Below are 21793 nucleotides of genomic sequence, written 5' to 3'. Positions count from 1 at the left end.
GACCGCAGTTGTGTCTTTAGTAGAAAGAGACCTCAGATGGTGCTGTTGTCGTGACAACCAATAAGGGCGCATCAGACTCTCGTGAAGGGGGCAGCAGCAGTGCGATGCATAAGCGGGGGTGGGGTAATCGGCTAGAGAGAGAGAGCTGGAGTGAGAGCTACTGAATGGAGACGAGGACTGAATTTCCCACCCTCTAAAAGAACTCGGTCTGCACATCACTGCCTTTGCGCGGGAGCGAATCGCATAGTGGAATACAGAGAGAGGGCTTACGGAATACATGTTTCCCTCCAAGCCTTTTTTCTTTGATATTTCAACGCATAATTATCTCCCCGAACATCATAGAAACCCCTTCGTGACACTTTTTTGGTCGCGGAGTATCGCAAAGGGTCGGTGCGCGACTTCCAATTCGCTTTCCCCAAGTCCAAACACTTTCTCTTGGATTTAGCTACTACTGCGCGTCCCGTTCAAGATGCTGGTCGGAAGGAGATCCTGTTGGAGGCAGTTGCAGGCTGCTTTTCTCAGGCTGCTGTGTCTTATCCCTACAGGGTTCCCCGTCCGAAGTGTGGATATGCAGCGAACGACCGACAACATCACCATCCGTCAGGGCGATACAGCGGTGATCAGGTAGGACTCCCCAACTTTCCAACCGTTACTTGCCGCTCTTAAGTGATGCTGAGTTTTGTCTGCATTAGACCAGATATGTGGATTGAATTAGTCAGCATGAGTTAGGCTCTTTATAGTTCGTTAAGGCTACTAGGCACATACTTGTTACTAATTGTTTAGAGCTATTGAAATGCCGCTTTGTGTGAAATTGAACACGACTTGAACGAAGTTAAATAGCCTCACTATTCCTATATAGATGTGGCAAAGAATGGGGCTTTTAGAAATGCCAAGAGAGGACACTTATTCATAGGTTTGGAAAGGAAGCGATGATTGTATATAACAATATCGACTTGATTTCAACGCGATCTCATGATCTCAGGACTCCTATTACATTAACCTCACACAGCTGAAGATAAGGCACTTCTTATCGTGTTATAGACGATGCTTTATCACTCATTGAAAATCAGTGAAAATATAAAGTGCGTCATAGAGGAACACAGGGATGCTGCCCGCGGATAAGAGGAAAAGGCTACTGGGGAGGGATGGAAGGGGTAGCGTAAATAGCGACGCAATTACATTTCGGAAATTAAAACCAACCACTGCATCATCCAGCATTAACAAATAAACTAGATAAACTAAAATGCATAACTGTCGACTCCATCCTCCTTTGTGCCAGTTTTCTCGGGAGTAGACATAGTTAATCATCTACCAGACAATGCAAGCTGTCAACTTAAGGCTATTGTGATACTGTGTTGGACAGATGTCATTAGTCACGTGAACACTGCCATGTGTTTTTAACTGGTAGACCACTGCGTGGGGATTTACAGTAGGCTATATGTGAATAAAAAGGTACATCTTCACCAAAAATATTTTGAGGAGCCTGTGCATGACCCAAGTACATTGTTCTTAGATACTCAGATAGGCTACAGAGTACGCACTCCGCGCGCGCACGGAAGGATACACGCGCGCGCGTACACACACACGCGCGCACGGACGCATGCAGGCACACACACACGCATACGCACACGTACACGCACACACACTCTTTATCAATGACTGACTTAACAGTATACCCATGGCTACTTTAGAGCGTAGGCTACATTGGTAAGATGTCTGAAAAGTAGTGGGTTGTTCAGGTTATGCGGTGTCAAATAACTAATTTAATGATTGTTTATCCAGGTAAGTCATTGAAAACACATTATCTTGGTTTCCTAATTATAGTCGTACTACAATGCCATGGTTTAATAACTCAAAGCTGAGAGAACATCTGGTGTTGCGGAACCCACAGGTCAAACACAATCTGACCAGTAGTGTCGGGTTTAGGGATAAATCCACTCAATGGATTCCCTCTCACAAACAGGTGTCATCAATTAAATTAGACCCTGATGAAATGAGTCGATTCAGGCTCAGTTACTGTTGAACTTAGCCATGGTTCAACCATGTATAGACCAATCCATCAACTTTAACCTTAAATAAAGTGAAGTGAACTCATTCGTCACCTGATGTCGTGGAATTACTAGCCTCAATTGATTCCCCTTAATATACTGTACAGATTGCTACCTCAGACTGTACTGTATATCACTCTGGATGCATATACTGTAGAAAACAGGGTTCTCTCCAGTGGGACTGCGCCGCGCTGTGAACATTTTGTCACCACTCTGTAAACATTTCCAGGCAAATTAAACTATATATTTAGTAATGAGAGAGTAACTATCTTTGATCGCCAACGACATCGTTGTTAGAAACGAAAGCGAGAGTGAAAGCGTTATGATGTTCCTCAGTGAATTCAGCGTTTTAGTGGTATTTTTTGCACAATTTGACATGAATAAAAAAGCAAGTCGGGTTTTGATAATGCCAATGACATTGTTCAGAACTCCTGGAGAGAACCCTGGAAAACGAAACAAAAACAAAGTCAAGCCCATTATGTTTGAAGTACATTTTTAAGTTTGAAGTACGTTCAAGATACATTCTGAACTTTAAGTCGGCTCTGCTTGAACAATTTGTTTCTGCATGACAGGCCACTACAGTGTCTACAGGGCCCCACTAGCTCAGTTGGAGAAAAAAACAGCATGCATTTTTCACTCCCAGCTTCCACTTGACAAATTTGATAGAAAAACTTAAGGGCCACGGTGTGAGTGCTTTCAGTGGGGGGAGGCCTTAGGGTAGTAATTTGTCGAGCCAGAAAAGTGTGTTTGAATCCGTAAGCTGGTTTGGTGTTTCTGTTGGGGCAGTGGTGTCCTGAAGGTATAATATAGTCTGGGTTATTTTACAATCGCCTGAGGGTTTAAAGGTGACATTACAGGCACAGACAGAACTGCTGAAATAGAGAAACAATGTGTGATTCAGTTGGGATGTACAGTACAGTACAAGGAACAAGCCAGCAGTATCCCTTCAATTAGAAAGGAGAAGACTTATTCTAAAAAAAACATGTAATTCTTCTGTGTTTTAAATATCACAAAATTACTAAACGTTATTGTTTTCCTCAAACTTAAATACTTTAATAACTCCAATTCCATGCAACAACATGTTTGTACAATGTTGTTTCAAGAGTAATTACAGTTTTATTACACAGGACAACCTGTTGTAAAGTGTTGTAAGTGTGTCATGGAAATATAGAATGGCACTGTATCATAATTGTTTGTACATGCTGTGCTGTAGTTTGCTAAAGTAAAGCTTTAACCAGATGTTGACCTTAGACCTCTTTTGCCTGTCTTGGAGCTCAGGGAGTTAATCTGTTAAAGCTCAAGATTGTGTTAGTCAGTCATCGCATTGCAGAGGCTTTAACATGTCCACACACATGAAACATGTTTGTTGAATAAATGAAACAATCCATGCAGGATTTGACATTTACATTACATTTTGTACATTATGACATTTAGCAGACGCTTTTATCCAAAGTGACTTACAACAAGTAACAACAAGTTGTCTAAAGTAAGGGAATCTTACTTCTTACGTGGCTTATAAAGCAGACCTTAAGATGCATCTTTATCGGCTGGCCTACCCTGTCCTCCTAGGCTGCTGCTTTTATGATATGGTTATGTGTATGTACACTCACTGGGCACTTTATTAGGAACACCTGTACACCTTCTCATGATGGAGGTGGTGTAATGGTGTGGGGAATGTTTTCTTGGCACACTTTGGGCCCATTAATACCAATCAATCATTGTTTGAATGCCACAGCCTATTTTTGCTGACCATGTGCATCCCTTCATGGCCACAATTTACCCATCTTCTAATGGCTACTTCCAGCATGATAATGCACCATGTCACAAAGCAAAAGTCGTCTCTACCCAGTATTAGTATAGTGTTCCTAAGTGTTCTGTGAGTGTATATATATATTTTTTATTGTTCTATTGTATCTTCTATTTTATGCAGTTTTATTATTTTTGTATAATGAAAAGCTATTAATGAACGTAATACATTATTATTATTATTATTATTATTATTATTATTATTATTATTATTATTACTGTTATTATTATTATTATTGTTATTGTTATTATTATAATATGTCTAACCCTGTATCCATGGTACCACTCTTAGTCATGCACATTACGTAGAGCTCCACTGAGCCCTGGGATCTGAACCATTTAAATTTAAGATGGCTTCGAGTGAAATCTTTGTTTCCCTTCACAATTTAACATTTCCTTCACTGTGTGCTACATTCTAAGTTCACATCCCAGTTGTCTTGCCACATTGAGGTCGCTGAAATATGGCCTACATTCTAGAGTGTGCTGAGATTGACATCGCCTGATCAACAACAACCCAATTTAGAGCTTCCCTGTTCACAATGACTAATGCCCTGGTGTCAAAGTTATTTTGTTGCCTTTTCCAGAATTTTTTGGTCACAATGCTTTATTTTTTAATTGCTTTTTCACACTCTGACAGTGCGCTGCCCTGCAGGGCTCCCTTTTGATATGGGGGAGAGAGAGGCGCCGAAAATTGACAATTGCTTATTACAGCTTTAACGACACAGACTCTGTGATTGCTGTCCTCCGGGTCAATTACCAGCCTTTTGACAATATTCTCTCCGGCCCATGTTATTTTGGGGGAAGTCATTGTGTGCTTGTGTGTCCCCCTGGGGTCTGCACAATGTCACACAGCCGTCCCCAAATCACTCTTTTGTAACTCAAGTATGAAAGCCAGGCTCTATACAGTATATGTTTGAAATCTACTCGGTTTTGCTGTCTGAACTTACTTTGTCAGAACTATGTTACTTATTGCTGCGTATTTGTAGGTATTTCAATTCCAGTATCACATAGGCCAGGGGAGGCTGGTGGAGGATGGGCTCATTGTAACTGTATTCCCTCCCATGCATTACAATGAGCCTGTCCTCCGATTTCTACCTCCACCAGCCTCCACTGATGTAGCCATGTAAGTGCATATCCATATTCCACATACACATGGGAAGAAACCACACCGATTTCTACTAAATGAACAGCCATTTCTTAAAGTATATTATTTTATTTTTTTTAAATTTCATTCCATTTATTTTGTATGTACTTAAGAAGACACATCCAATTCACTATTTCTCTACTACTGCAAATTAAAGCAATATAAAGGGTATCCTCTCATTATAATAGTTTTCTCAATGTATATACAGTACTTTTCTGTTTTCTGGTGGGATTCTCATGAAGATTGTCTTTCAGAGTGTTGCAGGGTTTACAAGCGAGAAATGAAATCTTAACTGTTGTTTGGGGTAGGAGCAGCTACTGATTTGAAAATGACTAACTGTTTACTAAGTTTCCCAATTCAAATACAGACCTTTCAGACCAAAGCTCATTCTAATAATAGACAGTGTAATAACAATATAATTTATTTAGTACTTGTTTATACTTTGAATCAGTTATATACAGTAAGTACCCAGTTAGCAGACAATTGTGGGCCAGATATGGTCTTGTGGTGGCACATATGGCTGAGTGCCGAAAACAGCAAGTATTATATGGGCCGGATTTGGTCCAAATGTGGGGGGGCCAGCCCTAGCTGAGAGTTGGCAATTTGCTGTGGGCCAGCTCTGGGAAGAGGAATGTTGCCCTGATACGTTCCAGTAGCTACTGGGCCATCTTTGGTCTGAGTATGGTTGGGGCCTGGGCCACATCTACATACTGGCCTTTTCACGGCAAAGATAAGGCTCAGGAATGGCCCACTTCTGGCCTAGGGAACAAAGTTGTACCTGGGCCACATCCGGATGCCGAGGCGAGGTTGAAAATGAATAACTCAACTAACTGTTTACTCTGTAGTCCTCACAGACAAGAGCTCATTCTAATATAATAACAGTGTCATATTTATATACATAATTTATTTAGATTATTCCTTTTTTATACTTGTAATAAGTTGTAAGTACTTTGATCATTTGAATTACATCCTGATGAGGATGATAGTGAGCATGAGAAAGATGATGCTGATTTAAAGGGATAGTTCACCTAAATTACAAAATCACATATTTGGTTCCTTACCCAGAAATGAGTTTATGGACAAGGACAGACTTCATCCAACACTTTGGTTCTGTTTATCTGGGCACAGTAACTAACAGGTAATTGTTCAAATGTTTAACCATTTACATTTTTACATTTACATTTATGGCATTTAGCAGACGCCTTTATCCAAAGCAACGTACAACAATACATTTGTTTAAGTACCAAAACCCAAATGGAGCCTAAGTTAATATTACCTGTCAAATCATTTTAAAGTCTTTTAAATCAAGTCATGTAATTAAGTCTCTTCAGAGAATTTGAGATGATCTGGGCATGGAATTTCAAACATGCTAATTTAAGGTCCACAGACTTGCATTGGGTTTTGGTTAACAAAGCTAACAATTAGCTTTTATTTACAGTGCCAAGATAAACAGAACCAAAATGTTGATTGAAGTGCATCCTTGTCTACAGTATATACTAATTTCAATGAGTAATTTGGATAAACTATCTCTTTAATTGAATTGGTTTTGTTTTCGTACACACACATACAGTACCTTATATAATTACATAATTACTTTTTTACCAGACAGCTCTTGGCATATTGAATATCCTCTGTTATCAGTCCAGTCACATTTCTTGAGGTAAGTTATTTTGACTCCAAAAGGCACCCCTTATGTATTAGATTATATTGTTGTACTGTTATGATTTAATAAATCATTCCTTATTACCATTGACTGTGGCCAAGTAATTTACTTCAAACATGGATTTTCAATTAGAGCAGTTATTGATGTCGTTTTCTGTAGCAGTGCTCAAGAGGAGAGCACTTACTGTAAGGTTTAAACATTCATATCCAGTACATCTTTCTCACATGGGGCTTAACGACTACCAGAAACCTTGGGAAAAAGACCCACCAAGGGCATTACTCAGGTCAGGTGGTCAAGAAATTCTCCTGGCCCTAGAAATGGCATGAAACATACACTGTATCTCAAATCACGTTTAGAGAAAATATCTGCAAAAAAGCTTTTCTATTTCCTAAGTCAATTATTTATCTTCATGTTTTCACTGTTTCGGTAAAGTCTTGATGTTAATGTATGATTTCAGCAGAATTATGAGTCATATATACTACGTGTACGGTAACTATAACGTAATTACCATGCTTATAAACACCCCCGACAGGCATTGTTGCATGCAAATGGAAAAAAAATAAAATAATTTGCTGTATTTCCGTAAGGAGAGGAACTCTGCAACACAATTTGGGATGTTCTCTCCCTAGGGGGTCCCTATCCTACAGCCAGTCATCTGTCTGAGTGCAGGTTTGTTACAGTTTAGTGCCCCCACAGGCCTCGTCGCATGCCTCCCTCCCTCTCTCCCTCCCTCCCTCCCTCCCTACCTCCTTCCCTCCCTCCCTCCCTCCCTCCCTCCCTCCCTCCTTCCCTCCCTCCCTCCCTCCCTCCCTGCCTCCCTCCCTCCCTCCCTGCCTCCCTCCATGCTGTGCCGTCCAGCACGTTGCGATGCGTTGGTGACCTGATTCAAAGCCTAGGAGCAAAGAGAGAGAGAGAGAAAGAGAGAGGGGGGGACAGCGACACACAGTATTAGTACAATCACCACATAATCCCCTCTGCTTCTGCCCCGGCAGAGCCAGGATTTTCAAATCAATTTCATTTTCACTCATGATGCTACAGTTGGAAAGCTGTGTGCCTGCCAGCTTCCTCATTATCTCCCTGTCCCATTTTGTTTCGGAGAGACAGTGTGTGTGTTTGTGTGTGTGTGGGGGGGGGGGGGGGGAGGTGAATGTCGAATCTCCAAATGTTTCTAAGTTTCATCTAGAGGTTTTGGTACATCACTGAATCATTGCAATTTCCCACAGCCGGATTTCTGTGTTGTGTGTGCCGAGCTACTTTAAGCAGTCATTGGCAGGATGTGGGCTGTGGATGGATGGGAAGATGGTTGTGTTGTTTTTTATGAGGCTGACAGATTTTAGTAACTGACAAGTTGTGACTGGGAATATGCTGGTGAAGTGATTGTCTCACAATCAAAGAATACCATGACAACGAAAATATCTGGACACAAACATAGCAAGCTTGTATAAAAAGCTCCGTAATAGACTGTAGGTATAGCTATTTTAGCTAGATTGTTGAATGTGATACAATATTTGTGTTCCACTTTTGCGTTCCACTTCACCAGCGTATTGGTAAGGACCTCACGATACATACTGTATTTGGATAATGGGTCACGATACGAAACTATTGCGATACATTGCGATACAAATACTGTATTTGTATTGTATATGTATATGTATTGTATATGTATACAGTATATGTATTAGTATACATATACTGTATTTAATGAAAATGTAACATAACATTTAACCTATTGTGTTGTGTTTACCACCATGGTAGTCTGTACTGTTTGTATACATTATTGATATAGCTCATACAGTATATTGAAAATAATATTGAGATAATCAGCTTTAGCGATTGTATTGCACAGCCCTTGTGCTGACAGTCTTGCCTGGGTCGCTGTCTGAAGGCATCCTGAAACAAGTCAAGAGTTCAGAGTTCAAAGGTTACTGGGGCAGTCAGGGATGCTTTACTTTGTTCTATCTCTCCTTGAAGTTAAACCAAATCTGATCTAATGCAAATCTATTGCAACTATTTGGCTGTCAAATTTGGTCCCACCATAATGACAAGTGTTCATTATTTTTCTTACCCCATCATCACAGAAACGGAGAGACAGTGTGAAAAACTGTGCAGGTCAGGAAGATTTATTTTAAAAAATCGCTTTTCAGCTATATTAGCGACTGGTCAAGTTAGCCACCTTACTTGTACTTGTACACATGTCTCAAATATCAAATGAAAAATATTTGATCATACTCAAATAGCTAAAATAACTTTATTTACTAGTCTCCAATGGAGCTTCCAATACAAACGTGCTATGTTTGTCCCCAGACAGCTTCATGGTATTCTTTGATTATGATGCATTCACTTTACCAGCATATTAACCTCTTGTGTGTCTATTTAGGTTCTCAAGTCAGTGTAAGAAAGTAGAAACAGTCGACAGCTGTGACATCCTTTCCTCCATGCAGTGGGCTTTGGCTGCCGCTGAATCACTCAATTATAAAAGGACATTTACGAAGGATTTAGGTCAAGAAGTGGGCTGTCCCAATTACACACTCACCCATCCAGAGTTACTATTTACCAGATGGTGGCTCGTTTAGCTGACCAGGAATCCAATCAGTTTTTTGCTGTTTGGAGTTTATTTTTTATCTCGAAAGACATGTTTCTTTTATAGATCTGAGTGTTTGGTGACTGACAGCAGTCTGGTCAAGATGTGTGTTGGAAGAATTCAACTTTTGTTGTAGTTGACTGTAGTATTCATTGCATGCTTAGGGTCCTACACAGTGGAGGCTGGGGAGGCAGAAGTCTGAGGACGGGCTCATTGTGATGCATGGAATGGAATGAGGAATGGTATCAAACACACGTGTCCCCCTGTTCCATACTTAATGTTTTCAATGATGTTTGATACCATTCCTCAGTCCATTCTGTGTAGGAATACACCAACCACAACAAAAGTTGAATTCTCCCAACACACACCTTGAAAGAAACATGTCTCTCTAGATAAAAATAAACTCCAAACAGCAAAAAACTGATTGGACCTACAGCATACTGAGGAACTGATTTTCCATGGTACAATTGTGGGTTTTTTTTACCGTGTTTTTTCCAAAGGAAATCAGAGTAGAAAGGAAGTCAGAAAGGAAAGGAACAAATGAAGACAATTTCAAATTTTTTTCAGTTCGCTCGGGGTGTGTGTGTGTGTGTGTGTGTGTGGGGGGGGGGGGACGTTTCAAAGCACAATGTCTTTGATAACTCTCATCTGTGATGTTCTTGTACACATTATTCTAGAGTGCAGCCTCTTTTAAAGCCCACAAGTCAGTTTATTTCAAATGTCTTTTATTATTCCTGGGCAGCTAATAAACCAATGTGTGTGTTTGTTGAGAAGAAAATAGTAGTAAATAAAAGTCAATAAATATGTTTTATTATTTATTTTCCAGAGCCTCTTTCACAGTCTGCCGTTGTGGCTGTGATTGGCTGACAGTACCAGTCACTGCCAGTGTCTCAAGAAAACAAAACAAACCCCAACACGACGGCACAAATCATACAGTCATGCATGTCTGGTCCCTGAATCAGAAGACCTTGAATGTATAGAACCAATTCAACAGCCTATACAGTCAGGGGAGGCTGGTATGTGTTTGGTACCACTCCTCATTGATACTCATTCCATTCCATGCATTACAGTGAGCCTGTCTTCCGATTTCGGCCTCCACCAGCCTCCCCTGATGTGTATGTTGTTGATGCACCATACATACAGTTGCAGATCGCAGGTGCAGGACTGGTCATGAAAAGATTAATCTACTCACCGACTATCTGTGGTCTACCCGGAACAAGCAGAGGGACTAACTGCTGGAACTTAAGTTGGTACAGAAGCATTAAAAAATTCAAAACATTTATAAAGCATTAATACATATTTAGAAGAGTCTTCCAAAGGGCTGCTGTGGGCGTGTAGTGTTGAGGTTCGTTTTATCTTATCCTATTCTCTGTGCAATAATGCAGCGGGCGGTCCTTGGCGAGTATAGAAAGGATACTGATGTTTAGAGGAAGCATGAGGCAACGATAGGGGAGGAGGGAGAGAGGCTTGTTGTTTTGTTGTTTTGTTTCAGTTTCACAAAGCAGGAGACTGTACCTAGGAGGCAGTTTATCAACCATCCTGCCTGCTGCCAATTTCATTTACAGATAGCATTTTTTGACATTCAATCTGTTGATGTTTTTCAGAATCTAATTAGCGTATCCTCAAATAAGTCCTCAACTAAATCCTCTAACAAGCAGTGATGTATTCATTGAAATAGGCCTTCCCTGGTGACTTCCTTGTCATACTCTGTTCCTTTAAAAGCCCCCGCTGGTGGTCTCAGCGCACCCCAAGTGGTGCTACAGGTTGTTGAGTGGCACAAGAGCCTGCTAGAGGCATGACTAATTTAATTTAATTTAATATTACCCCCTCTTCACCACCACTCCCGCTCAGGGGAGGCTGGTGGATGTAGAAATCAGAGGACAGGCTCATTGTAATTCATGGCGTGGAATGAGGAATGGTACCTCTAAAAGATCCAAAGGACATCGGGAAGTATGTGTCCGTCAACACGCTGGTTAAGTGATTGCATCACAATCAAAGAATACCAGGACAACGAAAATATCTGGAGACAAACATAACAAGCTTGTATAGAAAGGTCCATAGGAGACTGTAAATAAAGCTATTTAAGACAGATTTTCTGTCAGGTAGTATGTGTCTGTCAATTCATCTGTATTAAAAACAATTCTAAGGAATACCACTGATTTCACAACTATGGACCTACAGTATACAGTATGTACAAAGGATGTATCTCTCATAAAGGACATTGTATCAGGCGTTCTACTAGTGGGAGATCTGATTAAGTGGGTGGTTAGAAATAATAAGTATTAGGTATTTATAAAGTATTGATAAGCACTTATAATGGCTTAATCATGTATGTCAATATAACATGTTTCTAATGGCTTGTTAAGTGGCAATTGGGGGTTGGTACTATTTATGCATCATGAAGGACTTTTAGCCGTTGATTCTTGACAAATATAACTTAGAAATGCCTCATGAGGTTAGGCTAACCCTAACCCTAACCCTAACCCTAAACCTAACCCTAACCTTCGTACCCCATCAGAACCCAAACTATAAACTTGTTTTACACCAGTACGTTTCTGTACGTTTTAGCAGGTCTATTTATATGCACTGTACTCTGTTGAAATTAAATGTGCTTAGGTGCATGGCATTGTGCTAACTGGGAACAGGTGGGCATACTAAATGCCAAGGCCCACTGAAACATACTTGTCGCAATAATAGCTTTTCATTGTGTTTCCAAACAGAAGGGAATGGGAAAATGTGACCTGTCACTAGCCTTGACACCAGATGACACACTCCTATTAATGCCTATTGCCAAAGAAATAATGTTTGTTTTGTCTACATTGAACAAACACAAATTGCTGTAGCACTGAGGCTGTGGCAGTGAGGCTGGTGTAGACTCTATGCGGAATGCGGCCAGCAGAAGCTAGCATTTCCATGTGTTGTCATTGCTGTGCAGCGTGAATTTTTAACAAGGTTAAAAGGATTAGACACCCCTATAGTTATCCCATCAGCTGTGACGGAATACTCTAAGGAGGATTGGATGAAGCACTTCATTGACTGACTAAAAAATCATTTATTTTTATTACATTTCCTGTAAAAAGGTATTACCCAACACAACTGATGCCTCTCAATTATACCGTACTTTGCTTCTGGTAACAACTATCCGTCAAATCTTGACTGAAATAAAAGTCAAGATTTTCAACCAAATGTGTCAGAAGTGGTTCTTGATGTGCACTAGATGCAGTGTAATCATGTTGTTTGGGCGGGGGGGGGGATAACATTATCCAAGCTTTTAACAGACAGTGATGTCAAAACTGAAGGAATTATAATGTGAGTCTCTCTAGCCCCCTAGCAAGTCCAGACTTGTCTGTTTTAAGCTCAGCACGGTCTAATTCTGTCTCTTGTCTGCTACTGTGAAGGCTGACACCCTGCTGAGAAGCCCTCCGCTGCAACTTAGGGGACTCATCAGTTCAGTCAGTTTGTACTGTTTTTTTTCTTGGCCAGCTTCTGAACTTTTGCACTGGGGTATTACAAAGGCCAAGAAAAGACCACTGCCCCCATCCGCCACTCTAATCACAGTCAGAGAAGGGTTACAAAGAGCTGTTCCTTTGATACTGTAGCTTCTTTTTGTCATACTTTAAGTCGTTTATTGCCACAGTTGCACAATGGACAGCTGTTTGGCGTAATGGGGCTTCCAAAGATTTTGTGAGGCAGAGAAAATGTGAGCACTGTGACGGATGCATTGCCCTCGTGATATGTTGGAATTCGGGAAAATTGAGAAATAAACATCAATGATGGGGGGGGGGAAAAAAGCGTATGCAGGGGAGGCTTGTGGAGGTACAGTATGTACACCAGAGCAGGCTGGAGGAGTGTTACAGCAGGAAAGCACTGCAACGCATTGTGAACACAGCTGCTAAGATCATTGGTGCCCCACTCCCTTCCCTGCAAGAGACTTACTCCACCCGCCTCACCCGCAAAGCTACCTCGATTGTGAGCGACGCAAGCCACCCCGCACACAGTCTGTTCAGCCTCCTGCCTTCTGGAAGAAGGTATAGGAGCCTCCGTGCCCACACCACCAGACTCACGAAAAGCTTCATATACCCCAAGCTGTCAGGAAGCTAAATTCTCTCCCCTCACTTCCCCCAGCCACATCCTCCAAGCTGTCAGGAAGCTGAAACCACCACCCCCCTCCCAACCACCCCCCCCCCCTCCCAACCCTTCAGCCCCCCCCCCCCAAAAAAAACACTACGGACAATCTGGACAATCCACTATTCTATTGCTACAATGCACTATTGCACTATTATTATTTTTTTTATACAGAATACACAGTATTTGGCTGCTACTTACTGTCTTTACTGACTGCTCTTTTTGCACTGTTTAAATTATTTTTATTGAATGTTTTACTTTTAGTATGTGTTATCTGTTGTGCCTGGGCACTTTATCTGTCTCACCGTGGGAGAGTGAGAAACGTCCTCTCGATTCCTTTGTATGTCTTGACATGTGAAGAATTGACAATAAAGCCACTTTGACTTTGACTTTGACTTTGGATGGGGTCGCACTTCCCAGTGTGAGCCCTAGGTGTCTCCCTCCGGCCGCTCACTGTGCCATCTCACTCTCTCACTCACTCACTCACTCACTCACAGAATTCCGTTAACAACCAGGACCAGTTCCCATGTTCCTGGTTCCCTAGGTCCCTCATGGCTGCCTCCACTGGGAAGTCAGGAATCTTGGAGAAACAGGCCGTCCCCGACCTTTCCGGCATTCCCCGGGTTTATTGGGATCTGGGGGAGGTGTTCAGCAAGCGACGGGCTAAGGATTTACCTCCCCATAGGTCCTATGACTGCGCTATTGAACTCCTGCCAGGTTCCACGCCCCCATGGGGTAGACTGTGGTCTGTATCTCGCCCTGAGACCCTAGCCATGAAGGCTTACATAGAGGAGTCCCTCGCCGCGGGTCATATTCACCCCTCCACATCCCCTTTGTGGCGAAGAAGGACGGTGGACAGCACCCTTGCATCGATTATCGAGGACTTAACAACACCACTGTCAAGAATCGCTACCTGCATCCCCTGATGACGTCGGCCTTTGAGTCTCTGCAGGGGGCCTGGATCTTCACCAAGCTGGATCTACGCAACACATAAAATCTGGTGAGAATCAGAGAGGGCAATGAATGGAAAACAGCCTTTAACACTCCTAGTGACCACTATTATATGCCGCTTAGCTGACGCTTTTATCCAAAGCGACTTACATTGCAGTGAGTGCACACATTTCAGTATATATGGTCCCAGCGGGCCACTACAACTACTTGGTCATGCCTTTCGGCCTCGCGAACGCCCCTGCCGTGTTCCAGGCGCTGGTGAACGAGGTGCTCCAGGACCTGCTCGACCACTGTGTTTTTGTGTACTCGTCTTTTCCAAGGACGTCGCCCAACACGAGCAGCACATTCGGCTGGTCGTCCAGCGTCTCTTGGAACATTAGCTCTTTGTTAAGCCCAAAAAAAAGTGAATTTCATGTCGACACTGTCACCTTCCTGGGGTTCATTGTGACCCAGGGACATCTCCAGATGGACCCCACCGAGGTCCGTGCGGTGCTGGACTGGCCCCAACCCTCTTCGGTGAAGCAGGTGGAACGTTTCCTGGGATTTGTAAACTTTTATAGACCTTTCATCCAGAATTTTAGTACTCTAGCCACTCTTCTGACAGCCCTCACCCGGAAGGGCCTTCTCCCGGTCTCCGGAGGTGGAAGGCACTTTCACTGAGCTGAAGCGGCACTTCAGTGTTTGGACAGATCATAAAAACCTGGCATACATTCAGGGGGCCAAGCGGCTTAACTCGTGCCAGGCCAGGTGGGCACTTTTCTTTACCCGGTTTAACCCTATGTGCCTAAGGCTGCACGACCACAGCTGTTTCAGTGGGCGCATGTGTCCACCCTCACCAGCCATCCCGGGGCCACCAGGACTTTGGAATTTCTTTGGAGGAGGTTCTGGTGACCCACAGCGGAGGTGGACACACGTGCACACCTTCGTTGCTGCCTGCTCAGTGTGCGCGCGTAACAAGAGCTCCAGCCAACCCTCGGCTGGGCTCCTCCGACCCCTAACCATCCCCTAACACCCCTGGTCCAACATATCCCTTGATCATTTCTGCCCTTCTCCCCTCTGATGGATTCATGGCCATTCTGGTCGTGGTCAACCTGTTTTCTAAAGCAGCCCACTTCATCCCCCTCCCCACACTCCCGTCGGCCCGGGAGACGCCTAAGATGGTGGTGCAGCACGGTTTTCGGGTCCATGGCCTCCCCCAGGACGTGGTGTCCAATCGGGGCCCTCAGTTCTCCTCCAGGTTTTGGTGGTTTTCGCCACCTGCCTCGACGCCTCCATCAGCCTGTCTTCCGGCTTCCACCCTCAGTCGAACAGGCAGATGGAGCAGGTCAACCAGGACCTAGAGGGGATACTGAGGTGCTACGCCTCCATCAATCCCACCACATGGAGTCAGCGACTGGTGTGGGCGGAATATGCACACCCTTCTCTGCTCTTCCACCGGGCTGTCTCCCTTCCAGTGCCAGTATGGCTACCAGGCTACCCTGTTCCCTGAGCAAGAGAAGGAGGTGGAGGTTCCGTCTGCCCAGGCCCACATCAGTCTCTGCCGCGGCAGCTGGAGGCAGGTACGCACCGCTCTCGGTCAGGCCAACCGCCACATTCAACTGGATTCTGGTCTGCCGGCGGGTCGGTAGGGGGCTCCAGTTCCGGATCGACTGGGAGGGTTATGGTGGTTATGGTGCCCCGGCGAAATATCCTGGACCCGGGTCTCATCACCGCATTCCATCGCCTCCATCCTGAGGCGCAGTGGTGAAACGGCAGAAGCCGTTTGTCGGGGGAGGGCACTGTTACAGATGGGGTCGCACTTCCCAGTGCGGCCCCTAGGTGTCTCCCTCCGGCCGCCCACTGTGCCATCTCACTCTCTCACTCACTCACTCATTATGGACTCATCACCTGCACCTGTGTTTAATTGTCACCTATGATTTATATGCCCTCACTCCCCTTCACTCCCCGCTCAGTTTCCACAGTGTGTGCACTGTTTGTTCGATCACCTGAGAAAAGTAAGCCTTTGATATTTACGAGTTCGAGTTATGAGACGTAGTTCTCGTTCTTTATTTTTTTCGAGTTAAGTCTTTGCTTTCTCCCACTTTATTTTCGTGTAAGTTCGTGTTTGTATCCTGTGTTATCAAGACCCTATTTTTTCAAGTAAAGAAACTTATTTTGTATCGCTGCCTTTCGTCTGCCTCTTTATATGCACCGCACCTGGGTCTGCTCATCCAACATAAAACCTGACAGTGGAGGTGCAGTATGTAGACCAGGGGAGGCTGGTGGAGGTGCAGTATGTAGACCAGGGGAGGCTGGTGGAGGTGCAGTATGTAGACCAGGGGAGGCTGGTGGAGGTGCAGTATGTAGACCAGGGGAGGCTGGTGGAGGTGCAGTATGTAGACCAGGGGAGGCTGGTGGAGGTGCAGTTTGTACACCAGGGGAGGCTGGTGGAGGTGCAGTATGTAGACCAGGGGAGGCTGGTGGAGGTATAGTATGTAGACCAGGGGAGGCCGGTGGAGGTAGTCGGTGGAAAGGCTGATTGTAATGCATTTTACTTGTGTATCTGTATAGTCCAGCAGTCAAATGACAACTATTGCCTGTGCTCACATGACTGTGTTCTGTTGACTGTACCTAAGACCTGTACAGAGCTAGGGAAACAAGCTTTCCAATTCTCTGCCTCTTCCTCTTGGAATGAGCTTTAAAAGGTCCTGAAATCACAGGAGCTCTTCCCTTTAAATTAGTTTAAATCTAGGGTAAACAGTATGATAGAAAATGAAGTGGAGGAGTGTAAATGTTTTGACACCTAGTTGCACTTTGTGTGCTGCTATTTTGGCCAGGTCGCTCTTGTAAAAGAGATTCTTAATCTCAATGAGACTAACCTGGTAAAATAAAGGTAAAATAAAGTAAAAAATGGAATGAAATGAGGAATGGTATCAAACATGTGTGTTTGAAACCATTCCTCATTTCCTTCCATGCATTACAATGAGCCTGTGGTCCGATTTCTACCTCAACCAGCCTCCCCTGATATACACAAACAATAACAACTCAGTCACACTGTCAGATCTGAAATTATTATTATGATGATGACGATGGTGATGATGAGATTATCAGCACTTTAATTTCAAACAAACCATTTTGGAGGAATTACGGGGGAGGTAATGGTTGAGGCGGGGGGAGGGAGTCTAGTCAGAGAGCCAAGCTCTTTCTTTTTATGGCTGTGGTCCTAGACCCAGATTATCCCTAATCTAAAAGTAATTTAACCTCATTCCAGATTGAGCAACGTTATTTGCTAGTCTCTAGTAAAGACCCACATGCCTACAGAATGTATTGTTTTATTGTTCTTTTTTGTAAATTTGTAAATTTGTTATTGCTATTTTGTTAATATTTTGCTATTTTGTAAATTTCTTGTCAATATTTGCTATTGTTTTTTATGTCCCATGCACCAACCTCACCAAGTCAATTTCCTGTATTTGCAAATATACTTGGCCAAATAAAATAATTTTGATTCTGATTCTGATGATTGGTTAAAACTAAGAATTGGTGTGGTTTAGAAGCTTAAAGGTGTGTAAATGGCTTTTTTCTCTTGACTCTCAGTGTAGCTTTACATGACTTACATTACTTCCACCCTGTAATGATGTCTCAGAATCTGAGGATCAGGGAAGACTGAGGTTTCATCTATGGCCCCAGGAGAAACATGCTTCTTCACAGAACAACTTATTCAAAGTGTTGCTCGAGATTCTCTTGAAGTCTTTGTCCGTGATGCAACTCAGGGTTTATCAGGGGAGCCTGGTTTAGGTGAATACAAATGTTTGTTCTACTTGCAACCCAGTGCTTCATGAGAGGATGACAGCAAGGTTAAAGGTCAAAGTTGAGGGGTCAGGGTCAGTCAGCCTCCCTGCACCTTACCCTTTGTCCTAGCTGGAGTTGCCCTCAATGCTTAAACTCCCCCCAAAACTTTAAATGTCTTACTTCCACCCGGTAATGGTGTCTCTTAGTATCTGAAAATCATGTAAGGCTGGGGTTTCATCTATGGCCCCAGGTGAAACATGCTTCTTCACAGAATAACGTTTTTGCTGGAGATTCTCTTGAAGTCTCCATCCGTGATTATTAGGGGAGCCTGGTGAAGGTGAATACAAATGGTTGTGTCATCGGAGTAAGACAAGACTAATGTTATACATAATGAAAAATAGCATTCTACTTTGGGATAACGTAACATTGGAATAACTTAATAGTGTTTTCATTGCCATATGTATATAAACAGGACCACTGTGGATAACATCTCCCAGTCCAAGCCACAGTCAATATACTGTATGCATACATATTGCATACTATAGTACTGCAGTCTGAACAGACTTTAATGTCATCCCTCACAAATTACTCATACTAAATAACACCTTAAAAATGTATCTAGCCATTCAGTTGCGTAGTCACATGTAGATAAAGGGTTGTCTCATACAACTTACTATTCTACACCACATCACTGGGTTGTTTTTCCAGATCAAGTCATAATTAATTTGAATCTACATGCCTCATCTTAAAAGAAGGTTGCTGTTGTTGTTGTTGTTGTTGTTTGCATGGAACCGAAAAACAATTTCATATGCAGCCAAATACATGTCTTCATTTCCTGCCTGCGTCGACTCTTATCTTTGATTGTAGTGTTCTAATCCTGCATATGGAGCTTAGCCATTGAGTGATAAATGTTGTGTTTGAATGATGCGGAGGGAGACCAAGGGAGAGATCACAGGATATGCAAAACAAAACACAATCGCAACCGGAACAAGCGGGGAAAAACCTTGAGGGACGTGTTCAGATGTGGCTTCTGCTTCTGATATTATGCTAAAGGGTTGACTAAGATGCATGTAAGAAAAGTCTCACCACCTCCACGGTGTGTGTGTGTGTGTGTGTGTGTGTGTGTGTGTGTGTGGGTGGGTGGGTGGGTGGGTGCGTGGGTGGGTGGGTGTGTGTGTGTGTGTGTGTGTGTGTGTGTGTGTGTGTGTGTGTGTGTGTGTGTGTGTGTATTTGTGTGTGTGTATTCGTGTGTGTGTTTGTCTGATTGGTGTCCCTGCATGTGTGTGTGTTTATGTTTGTCTATGTCTGTGTGTGTGTGTGTGTGTGTGTGTGTGTGTGTGTGTGTGTGTGTGTGTGTGTGTGCGTGTTTGTGTGTGTGTGCTTGTGCGTGTGTGTGTGTGTTACTGTGTACGTAAATGAGTCATACACGTCAGGGTGATAATGAAATCCTCAGTGCGTGAGTGTGTCTCTCAGCATCAGCTGACAACAGATAATCCCAATAGATATTGTTACGAAACCAACTAGGCAGCCTACAGGTAACTCTGGATTCTCTAAACGGTTCTGCCACTGGTCTGGATGTGTGTATTAACGTGAGAAGTAAGAGTATGTGGATGGTGTTGGGTGTACATGGTCCTGGGGAGAAACAGCTCTAGCTCTTACCCTGGTCCAGGAGCAGTTAAAGTGAGGCGTCGGTGCCGTCCAGCCCCCAAGTGGAGCATCGATGTTCAGATGGTGACAAATAAGAACTCATAACTCCGAAAGAATCCCCCAAAAGAATAATGTCCCACATTCAATAACTAAAACGAACACCTGAATTTCCCGGGGAGCTTGCATCACACGTGTGGCCGGAAGGGGGGGCATCGGTGTGCATAGACACGGCCACACATGTGATGCCCCCCCTTCCTGCCACGTCGCTCTGATGTCTTAAACATTTCGTCGTCACCACTCCGACACCGGGTCCTAGCCACACTGCCCCCCCCCACCCCCCACCCCCCAGGTGTGGTCTGTCTAAACAGCCCCCTGTACCAGTTAGTAATTTTGAGGTTTTCTAGCTGATATATGACATCCCAGTGCTGCACAATGTTATTGCGCAATGATATTAAAGTCAGAAAATAGCCATTTAGGTCAATGCATGTGTTTTTTTCTTAGCTCCTCCTAAAACGATTCCCCACTTGCCGTGACGTACGACATTTCGTATAACAGAGAGCTCTGAACACGTGACGTAGCTAGCCTGTTTGTAAAGTTAGCGCCCAGGGTCAAACCAGAGTCAACCCTCTGAACTCCCTTCACCGTTTTGTTTTGCAACTGAGTTAAACAATCTCTGACACATTTTTATTGAGAATTGCTCCTAGTTATACAGTATCTGGCGTTACTTTCCCTTCGTGAATGACTAGCGTCACCACTCTGGGTTTCCGTTCTTTCGTAACTTTCTTCAAGAAAAGCCAGGAAGCAAAACTCGCTGGCGTGGGCATTAAAGAACAAGCAATTGGTGGAGAAAGCATATTTGAGTCCCAGGAACTACTACTGGGAAAATAGCTCAGACTCCTAAAAAAACAGAAAGCTCTCTTTACTAGGGCACTCTGCCTTGTTTACCATCAATACGTGTCCATCTAGTTTATGAACACAAGCCATTGTGTACATTACGAACACAGCGATTCCATCATTCATCTGGAAGAATCAGCATTTCAAACAAGGAAGCTGCAGACCGTACACACAACAAGGAATATTGTAATGAGTCATATTCCTAAAAAAAACCTGTGAACAGGGGGAAAAAAAAAACAGCTGATTCAATATTTTTCAGAAAACAACAAAACAACACTTCAGGACAATTCTTATCCAGCCATCCTGACGGTATGCAAGTCAGTGATGCTGCTGAGGTGAGGAGATGAGAGATTGATCGCCTTGCTTCAAATGTCACTCAGGGCCGCAGGCCGTGCCTTCTGCAGAGGTGCTGATGTTGCTGTTAGTGTTCTTTTACACTGTCCTCTCCTCTCTTTTCACTCTCCTGTTTTCTCTTTTCACCCTCCTCTTCTCTGCTTTTCTCTCCTCTCCCTCTCCTTTTCTCATTAAAGCCCCTTCCTCTTCTCTCCTTTCTTTTTCACTCTCCTCTTCTCCACTGTCATCCTACTCTCCCTCTCCTTCTCTCCTTAAAGCCCCTTCCTCTCCTCTCCTCTCCTTAAGGAGAGAAGGAGAGGAGAGGAAGGGGGCTTTACGGAGTGAGGAAGAGGAGTGGAAAGGGCTTTAAAGCCCTGTCATCTTATCTCCTTGCTTCTTCTCTCCCTCTCCTTCTCTCCTTAAAGCCCTGTCTTTTTCTCTCTTTTCTTCTCCTCTCCCTCTGCTTCTCCGCTTAAAGGCCTACATTAGTCATATTCATTTTTTTTTGCTGATATATGACATCCTTGTGCTGCACATTGCTGTTATTACACAATGATTCAAGTTCGAAAATTGCCATTTAGGTCAAAGTATGTGTATTTTGGGCGATACGTTCTATTTTCTTAGCTTCTCCTAAAACGATTTCCACATTTCGTACAGCTACAGAGCTCTGAAGTGTGACGTGGCTAGCCTGTTTGTAAAGTTAGCGCCCAGAGTCAAATACAACCCTTCATCTGCTTTTTTTGTGACAGAGTCAAACAACCTTTTTACACATTTTATTGAGAATTGCTCCTAGCTTTTTGTCACTTTCCCAAATAGTTCCATGAATGGCTAAC

General features: G+C 43.4%; 1 protein-coding gene across 1 annotated transcript in view; it reads left to right on the top strand.

Annotated features, from left to right (window-relative positions):
• Positions 1 to 469: 469 nt before the first annotated feature.
• The window catches only part of lsamp (limbic system associated membrane protein), a gene marked incomplete at its 5' end in the record, with an annotated part of 140930 nt that continues 119606 nt past the window's right edge, over positions 470 to 21793 (top strand). Inside the window, one exon of the mRNA XM_083694545.1 lies at positions 470 to 624. Coding sequence (XP_083550671.1) covers positions 470 to 624 — 155 coding nt within the window. The remainder of the gene's footprint in view (positions 625 to 21793) is intronic.

Source organism: Argentina silus, assembly GCF_951799395.1.
Source record: "Argentina silus genome assembly, chromosome: X".
Lineage (NCBI taxonomy): Eukaryota > Metazoa > Chordata > Actinopteri > Argentiniformes > Argentinidae > Argentina > Argentina silus.
This window is presented reverse-complemented; position numbering and strand designations above follow the sequence as displayed.